The sequence below is a fragment of the Grammomys surdaster genome, unplaced genomic scaffold (assembly GCF_004785775.1).
Source record: "Grammomys surdaster isolate TR1022 unplaced genomic scaffold, NIH_TR_1.0 357, whole genome shotgun sequence".
In the NCBI taxonomy this organism is placed as follows: domain Eukaryota; kingdom Metazoa; phylum Chordata; class Mammalia; order Rodentia; family Muridae; genus Grammomys; species Grammomys surdaster.
In genome coordinates, this window is record NW_021604776.1 from 1,236,403 (window position 1) to 1,246,402 (window position 10,000).

A 10,000-nucleotide genomic window follows, 5' to 3' on the forward strand; every position below is an offset into this window, starting at 1 on the left:
TACAGAGGCCCCGTCACGCCATGCCACGCCCCGTCCCCTGCCCCCTCCCCCTCCCCCTCCCCCGCCCCTCCCCTCCCCTTCCCTCCCTTCCTCTCTTCCATTGACCAAAACTTCTGGTTATTCTTCAAGTCAGAAATTATCATCTCTCAGAATGCCCAAAGCCTTATAGCTAGCCAGTAGCTCCCTTCTTAGAGTCTTATAGAAATGGACACGATGAGATGAGAGAACATAAGAACATAAGTTGCTGTATACCTGAATACCTCAGCACCTCACCTTGCTTGGCTTGGCTTTACTGTGCCTCTGTAGCAATGCATGAAGCATCAAAGCCCACAAGCCTAAGGACCTCAGTATGAATGGGAATCTACTCAACTGTTTGTGGTAGCTTGTCTTTCTGTTTAACAGATACATTTTATAGTAAACATAATGCTAATTCAAAATGATAGACATACTGTATTTTACCATCGTAATAAAATTCAAATAATAGGAAGGAAGAATTAACTGAAGCAGAATAGGCAACATTATATTTACAGGCCAGAGAAATAGGCAATGGCTACTTCAAACCTCTGAAAAATAATGCTTATTCACAGTTGTCCTTGAAAACACAGGAACCAGATTTATGCCCCCAGAGAACACATATAGAGCAAACTGGTTTAATTTTAAGTGTAATATTTGCTAGTATTAACCATTTAAGACAAGTACTTGCAAGTACTTTAAGTGTGTCACATAACTACAGCAGTCCTATAAGTCATAAAACCATTACTATTGACATACCTATTCTATAAAGAAGGAAACTGAGCATAGTTATGTAACTAGGTAGTGATCACTCAGCTATTATGAAGGTCACTCATTACTATACACATGGTTTGATGGTCTTAACTAAAACCCTTTGATTTATAGGTTGTGTATAATAGTCTTTTATTGCAAGATTTTGATGTGGAGGGCACATATATTCTTTAAGAAAAGGGAGAACGTTATGGGAATTCCTCTGAGGTTTTTTAAAGGTTTTACTTTTTTTTTTTTTTTTACTTTATGTGTGGGAATATTTTGCCTGCATGCATGTAAGTACAGCATGTGTAGTGCACACAGAAGCCAGAATAGGATGTTGGATTCCCTGTAGTTTACAGATGGTTATAAACTGCAATGTGGATGCTGGAATTGAACCATGGTTTCTGGAAGTGTGCTTAACCATTGAACCATCTTCAACCCCATGTTTTTTCTAACTTTTAAGTTTAGAGCATACATCTACTTAGTGTATCCAAAGAAGTAGGTAATTAAGTTATTTCTAATCTCTTAGGAAATTTGGTAAGGTTGATAACAGAAGGGTTTATTATTTTTGTTGGTCAGTGGTGATTTTTCTTTCTTGTGTCTACAGGGTTGGATGATATGTGAGGAGCCAACTTGTTGCAGTCGTCTTCGACGTCTTCCCCTTCATTTCTCCCGAAATGGGCCTCTGTGTCCAGCCTGCATGAAAGCTGTGCTTAGACCAGAGGTAACTATCACCTAATGTTGCAGTACTACTCAGAAAACAGCAGAGGATTGTTTGTCCAGCTTTTAGCTCTGGGAAGTAGAGGCTATTTGTTCTTTGAAGACATCTCTTTATCACACTTATTTTTTTCTTTTCTATTTAGACTTCAAGAAAATACATGGTTTATTTTTTAATATATCTTAATATTATATCAAGGGGAAACAGTAATTCTTATGATTTACTTATGTCTCATAAGGATTACAACTTCATAATTGCAAACTTTGTAGAAACTGCTTAGAATCAAATCCCATTTTGTAAGCAGTAGAAAATCTTCCAAAACTGTACTTCAAAGAGTTCATCTTGAGGTGGGTTTCTGCCCTCTGTGGCATTAAATTGTTTATCAGTATCTGCATAGATCATTGGTTCTTGAACAAACCTTAGGATAGTTGCCTGAGGGATAATGCATACTGCCATTAAGGACTACCAACTATGGACCATGGAGTCTGGAAAGTCCTCTCTGGTAGTTGAGATGCCTTTCCTCCTGTGCCCCCTTGGATTACCTTCAATCCAAATGGCACTTTCCAAACTGGTGAACAGAATGTTTGCAGATCTTTTGAACAAAAAAGGGTCTTATAATTAGTTGCTGTCTAAGTATTACTAAGCTAGACAAACTTAAACTAGTTCTTAAGTCTTCTTGGATCTTGCATTCTGATCTTATAGACTACTTCACAGAATATGCCTTATTTTCAAACTTTGTATAGGTATTTGCAGGGATTTTGTTGAAAAGGAAAAATATGGCGACCTATTACTTACTTATTTTTTTAATGCAAAAGCAGCATTCTAGTTATCCCAGTTTTTGATGTAAAATCTTTTCTGTGAAAAAGATGATACACAGTCTAATTTTAGGAAAGTGTTTTGTATTGTCTTTTTCTCTGTTATTTTGCATATCTGTATGTAATTTTGACTACAGTCATAATGAAGGTGTGCTTTGTAGCATTTTTCTGTGTGGCTACTTCATGCATTACATTCCATATAACCACACTTCTCAGTTAGGCTATTTTTTCAATAGGACTATACTGAAAGTTTTATAGTGAGTATTTCCCACTTAAATAAATTTTTCTTTATCTCAGTTGTTGCATTAGGATAGAGTATTATTATCAATGTGTCTAAAAGTAAATATAGTAATGATTCTTATTGCCACATAGCTTTCTTGATTGCTATCCTAGTTTTTACTGTATACCAATACCTTATGAGTATCCTTGTTTGGTTCTTGTGTTGTGTTTGTTTTGCTTTTTTCTGAGACAGGGTTTCTCCTTGTAGCCCTGGCTGTCCTGGGGCTTACTCTGTAGACCAGGCTGGCCTTGAACCAACAGAGATCCACCTGCCTCTGCCTCTCAAGTGCTGGGATTAAAGGTGTGCACCATCATCGCCCAGCTAAATGTAATACATACATATATATATATCTCACAGCCTTTCACACATTTGGATATTGCCGATAACTTATTTTCAAATAACTGGATAAATAGTAAATGTCCCTTGACTTTCTGAAGCCTCAATATTTAGCATAATAATATATAAGGTCTTTAAATGTAGAACATGTAAGAATTAGCTGTCTTGATGAATTGTTTTTGCATCAGTCTCAAGAGTTAAGTCAACAGGTAAATAAACAGATCGGAGACACATGCTTGTAGAGCTCCTCATTAATCTAGTTGTAGAACAGTGCTTCTCAACTTTCCTAATGCTGTGACCCTTTAATATAGTCCTTCATGTTGTTGTAACCCCCAACCATAAAATTACTTTTGTTGCTACTTCATATAGGTAATTTTACTACTGTTATGAATCATAATGTAAACATACGATATATGACTGCTGGGGTTGTGACCCATAGGTTGAAAACTAGTACTCTACGGAGAATCATACTTTATGAACTGATTTTGCCTTGGAAAGGCAAATATCTAACTCATCAACTCAAGTTGGAAATTGGGTTGTTTCTTAGAACGTGAACTAGTTTTATGTATCAAGTCATAGTAAGAAAAGGAAAAAAAGGAACATAGTTACAGGATCATTAAGCTTATGATAAATATTGGTGGTATTAATGGTAGTAATTTAATATACTAAGTTATCTTATGGTTTATCATCCTTTTTAAATGAGCCAACACAAGCATTTCAAAGTAACTTGCTTTTTGGCCTTATATTCTACCCTTCTCCATACTATGACATTTTAAGCAGATGTTTACCATAGGCTAAGCTACTTATCCCCAGGAGATAGATTTCATAGATTGACTACTCAGACATGACCTGGAGTTACTGTTTCAGAGTGTACTGGTTAGTGAAACTGTCCTTAGTCTTTCTGAATAGGCTTGAAAAGTGAGACTTTCAGCCTTGAAAAGGACTCAGCTCATTTTTCTGTAGTCCATTTGAATTGCTAGTAATGAATTGGGAAAGTAATACTATGATGTTTCTGAGTTTTTCTACTAGGAATAAAAACATTCGGGGCTGGTGAGATGGCTCAGCGGTTAAGAGCACTGACTGCTCTTCTAGAGGTCATGAGTTCAAATCCCAGCAACCACATGGTGGCTCACAACCATCTACAATGAGATCTGGTGCCCTCATATGGGTGTCTAAAGACAGCTACAGTGTACTTACATATAATAAATAAATAAATTTAAAAAAAAAAAAAAAAAATAAAAACATTCATCTTCCTGAAGATAACCAAGAAGCAGTTTTACAATCAACACCATCACTGTAATTTCTACACTTTTTCCAAAACATCTCTTTTGCAAGATTATGCTCTTCTCACTGGATGTGGTGGTGCACGCCTTTAATCCCTGAAGAGGCAGGTGGATCTTTTAGTTTGAGGCCATTTGAGCCTCCAGAGCAAGTACCAGGAAAGCCAGCCAGGACTTTATAGAGAAATAAATAGTGTCTTGAAACCCTCACCCTCAAAAAAAAAGAGAAAAACTCTCAGTTACTGAGTGTCAGCTATATGTCATTTAATGATTATAACAGGTGTAGTGGTGTATGCTTATAATCCCAGTAATTAGGTGTTTGAGACAGGACTGCCATGAATTTGAGGCCAGCCTGGTCTATAAAATGAAATGTGATTCCTTTCTCAAAAAAGTTAGTTGTATTAAACACCTATCCTATAAAATTTGCTCAGCATTGGGGACGTTTATAGATGTTCTACATTCTCTTATTTATAAATAAATGAATGTATAAAAAATGTGATGTATCTACACAGTGAGGTTTTATTTAGCCATACAAAAGACTGAAGCAATGTAATTTATATGAAAATACGTTGAACCAGAGATTATCACATTAAATGAAACAATACAGATTCAGAAAGATAAATATTTCATATCTTCCCCTTATATAGACTGTAGATTTAAGAATACTACAGGGAGAGGATATGGGGTATCAGTATAAATATAATTAAACTACATTGCAGGTATGCATGAAAATGTCAAAATAAAATTTATTGTTTTATACATATACTATTAAAAAGTTAGAAAGTTAGCCAGGCGGTGGTGGCGCACGCCTTTAATCCCAGCACTTGGGAGGCGGAGGCAGGTGGATTTCTGAGTTCGAGGCCAGCCTGGTCTACAGAAGTGAGTTCCAGGACAGCCAGGGCTACACAGAGAAACCCTGTCTTGAAAAATAAAAAAAAAAAATGTTAGAAAGTAGTTTAACATTGATTGTATAAAATTGTTATCTGTGGGGAAAAAAAGTCATTTATAAATTGAACAAATCACAATCTATTTCTAGTACAAAACTAGTGGATACCAGATAGGTCCGAGTTTGTGTTAAAACGTTAGTTTAAGGTGCCAGTCTTATCTTTACCTAATCACTCTCTTAGTCCTGGGCTACAGTCGATTTGAATACTTTCTTGAATTGACTTGGAATATGCAACCTGGCTCTCCTTAAAACTCATATTGCCTGAGTTACAAGCAAAAACAGGGACAGTTTTGTATCTAGGGCTTTGGGCATGCCTTTTCTCTCTTAGATACATTAAAATATACTTTCTATATTCTTAAATTTTCTTTGGACTCATGGGAATGCAATAGTATACGAGTTCCTGATTATTAAAAATACTGTGAATCTTCTCTGTTTTAAATGGCTTTAAATTCATAAGTGAAAGTTTTATATGTATTTATAGTACTATATAATAAGGTCTTCCTCATTTATCCTGGTGATAAAGCATGGACTTATCTAAATTAAGTGATAAATATTTAAGAAGGACATGGTGTTTGGTTTTCTTAACATGGCTATGTGCACAGATAGTAACTGAACCACAGGAGATTCTGTATTAAGTTATTAATCAAAACCAAGTTTAAATTTAAAAGAACAATTTAGTCTTTTATTGTAGATACAGTGGTTTCTTCCTTTAATCTTAGCACTCAGAAGGCTCAGGTAGAAAGATAACTATGAGTTCAAGGCCAGTTTAGGTTATGTTGTAAAATACTTCCCCCTAGAAACAAAAAATCCCTGTTTTGTTGTTGTTGTTGTTGTTGCTGTTGTTGTTGTTCTGGAATTAAGATTTCAAAGCAAATTAAATTTTTTCCCATTGACATTTCTAATTTTGATGTGCAGCTGAAAAAATGTCTGCATGTGACTCGGGTCATGGTAGTAATAATTTAAGAAATTATACACTTCCTAGGGTAGAAATACTGTAGTAGAGTTCTTTATTCAGTTGTTTATTCAACTAATTTTTTTAAAAGATATTTCCGGGGAAACAGTAACATGCCCTTTGTTCTACGTTGGGACAGTCCTCGGCTTTCTCACATTACCGTCTATTGTAAAATTGCTGAGGTCCTTTCTGTCACCATCAGTATCATGCACAACTTCTGTTCTTCAAGGGAGAGGGAAGATTATGAACCCAAAGTCACTATGTTTTATGACTTCAAGAATGGCTATGCTTTACAGATTGTTGGTTTGATGAGTAAGAAATGGATCGAGAATGTTGCCAAGGTACTTGGACAGTGTTTTATATTCCTACATAAGAAAAAGTATGACAATAATTGTGGTCTTTCAGGCATTATGCATGAAATGGATGTGGGAAGGGGACCTTAGAGCTGTAATGGGAAATCTGAAACATTGTTGATGTTCCAGTTACAGAATTAGGCTTTACTGTGGAAGGCATTTTATAGTTTTGTAGTTTTGATGTGCTTAAACACTAAGATCTCTGAATTTTATATATAGCTTCTCTACTACCAAGCACATGCTCAACTTTTATTTTTCAACATATTTTTTCAGGCTTTTTTTTTCTACTGAGAAAAAGTTGAAATAACATTTTAAGGTAAACAATATATTGCCATTTAGTACATTCATAATGTGTTACTGGCATGTCTGTCCAATTCCAACTGTTTACCACCCCCAAAAGCAAAGGTCGTGCCCATTAGTGTCTATTCTATATCCTCTTTTCCTCCTAACTATAGTAAAAGGCTTGTCTGCTTTCAGTCCCAGCAATTTACCTATGCTGAGGATTTCATATAAATGAAATCATGTGTCACCCTTTGTGTCTGACTTCTTTCATTTAACATACTGTCCATCCTTATATCATGTATGGATTTTCATTCTTTTTTGATGGCCAATAATAGTTAATTAAACCCAGATGGATAATTCATCCATTTGTATGATGGTGAACATTTCTGTTTTATTTTATTTTTATTAAGTAAAAAGGTCTTATGTATGCCCTGTGTTTATGATCCATGGTTCCCTTATTAGTCTTATTTCCAAGGGTGCTATTGCATGCATCTGGACTGATTTCTCTCTCTGTTCCCCTCTTTAGTAACAACTTATTCAGCACCTGTCTTATGCTGATTCTTAGAGTTGGTCTGTGAAGCATTCAAAACTATAAACAGCTCTCCAAGTACCCTCTCTGGAACCAGTACAGGACAGAATAAACCTGCCATTGCCACCTTTTCTGGATAAGTTTATTTGGCTATATTAACATTCTTACATATACTACTGCTAGGTTGTTTTCTATGTTTTCTTAGACCTAAGTGTTTAATATAGGCTTCAGCGTATGATTCTTAACTGGTAGTATAGTAACAAAGTACCACAAACCAGATGATTTAAAGGGTGAAACTTGGATGGACACATATGGATCATTAGTTGAATGCTAACACAGCATATACAAGTTCATGGGTTGGCAATTTCTAGTATTACAAAACAACAACAGAAATCGCAGATATGTATTCCCTCATCATGCTAGATTGGAGAAGTCATCACAGCCATCCTGCTAAACTTGATAGGGCAGAATCCCTTCTTGCCTCTTCTAGCATTTCATGATCTTTGATATCCCTTGGCTTTGTACAAATTTTTTTTTTTTTTTGGTTTTTTGAGACAGGGTTTCTCTTCATAGTCCTTGCTGTCCTGGAACTCACTGGGTAGCCCAGGCTGGCCTGGAACTCAGAAATCCGCCTGCCTCTGCCTCCCAAGTGCTGGGATTAAAGGCGTGAGCCACCACCGACCCAGCAGTTTTGTACATAATTTATTCTAATCTGTGCTTCTTTTGTCACATGGCCATCTTCTTCCTATGTGTCTCTTCTCATAAGGATACCCAGTCATACTGTATTAGAGACCACATTAATTCACTCCAATTTCTTCTTAACTTGATTTTTTTTTCTGCCAAGATCATATTTTAACATAAAGCTTGTTTATAGGTAATGGAGCTTAGAACTCCAGCATATATTTTTGAGGGACATATTTTTACCTATAACACTTAGAAATTGTATTGACCTAAAGGTAATGAAAACCAAAACTAACAGTGGCTTAATAAAGAACAAATATTTAATTCTCAATCTAAGACACTATGCATCTTTAAATGTAACAGAAATTCAGTTATGAGCTAGTCATGATTCTCCTGTGATTCTTCTTTTTCTTCATCTGTCAACAACAGCACCAACCTATTTTCATGGTCACAACACAGTTCAGCAAGGCTATACATACAGACTTGTTCTAGACATCACAGGGTAGAAACGTGAAAAAAAAAAAAAGACTGAGAAGTCAAAAACGTGCCCTCTGTGAGACTGGAGAGGTTCTCAGTGGTTAAGAGGTTACTGCTCTTCCACAGGACCCTAGTTTAGTTCTTAGCACCCATATCAGATAGCTCACTGCTGCCTGTAACTCTAGTCCCAGGAGTTCTGACACACATTTCTGGCCTCTGTGGTCACCTGTGACAGACAGACAGACAGACAGACAGACAGACAGACACACACACACACACACACACACACACGCATGCGCACAAACACATACACACAAAATATACATAAATAAAAATAAATAAATCTTTTTAAAATGTGCCTCCTAGCCAAGTTAGTTCTTTAGGCAACCTTGTGGAAGTCCTGACTGGCATACCTATTTATATATCATGAGCCAAAAATTAGCCACAGAGAGTAATAGCTTCTTATCACTAAAGAAGAAAATCAGCCAGCATGCTGTGGAACCAATATCTTCTAATAAGCTTTACAGAGTCTCTCAGCACACCATCACTGTCCCATTGTGGATAATATGAATTCTGACTCTGCTTTGGTTACAGTGTTTTGGCTTCAAAAGTTCTGATGTTGTGATTAGCCTCCTTTCTTTTATCTCTTCTAAAATATTGATTAACATGTTGAAGCGTGTTTATGCACATGCCAGTGGAAAGACTCCTTAAAGGTAGATAGATACTGCTGTATTTTCATCAGCATCCTTTGTGTAGAAATGTTCTACCAGTTGCTAATTATATTTGCTTCTAACTTGTAATTGTCCTCAAGGATTTTGCTCAAAGATTTCTCCCAAGGAAAATCTGTATCATTTTGATTAGATGCTGATGGTGTCATGGTTTTATAATTATGTTGGCCTTGGACTAAGAAATCATGGAATCTGTCCCCTTTGACTGGTCATTTAAGCAGCATTTTAAAAAGAATGAGTCTTTTTACTCATTTTGTTCTAGAATCAAGTTGCTCATGATGATGAATCATAAAATTTATATGTATTTTTGTAAATCGTGCTGGCTGGTAAGAGCAGGTGTGACAATATAATGATCCTGGTCAGAAACTTGACTAAGTATCACTCCTATACTTAGTACTAAGCCATATAATATGGTGTACTTTGCTGACAAATGTTAAATAGTTAGAACTACAAAAGAAAGAAAAAAAGCTCTAATATAAAATTTTATATGGAATTTTAATCTTTCATACTGGAAAGAAGTGGAAAATCACCCTTTCCACAAAGTAGGAGATCCATACCCTGCTTCAAATAGATAGGCCTGTATTCTAATGGAGGAGCTAGAGAAATTCAAATTTCCTACACTCCAGTGGTCAAAGGGGAACGGAGACCCAACAGCTTTGTTATCTTAGAGTTCCTAAGCAATAAGATGGGTAGGATAATGGAGAGATGAAGGGATCACTATTAGACTAGAGCATTGATTCTCAACTGGGGTACTTTTCCTCTCCCTGACCTAGTATATTTTGAATGGCCACATCTCGGAGCAGGAATGAGTGCTGAAAGCATCTGTAAAAGTGCAAAGGATACCATTAACATCTTCTG

General features: G+C 36.1%; 1 protein-coding gene across 2 annotated transcripts in view; it reads left to right on the forward strand.

Annotated features, from left to right (window-relative positions):
• Pola1 (DNA polymerase alpha 1, catalytic subunit) overlaps nucleotides 1-10,000 on the forward strand; it is a 305,175-nt gene that overhangs the window by 197,898 nt on the left and 97,277 nt on the right. For both annotated transcript variants that reach the window (XM_028779615.1, XM_028779616.1), the window contains exon 35: nucleotides 1,373-1,489. In XM_028779615.1, coding sequence (XP_028635448.1) covers nucleotides 1,373-1,489 — 117 coding nt within the window. The remainder of the gene's footprint in view (nucleotides 1-1,372; nucleotides 1,490-10,000) is intronic.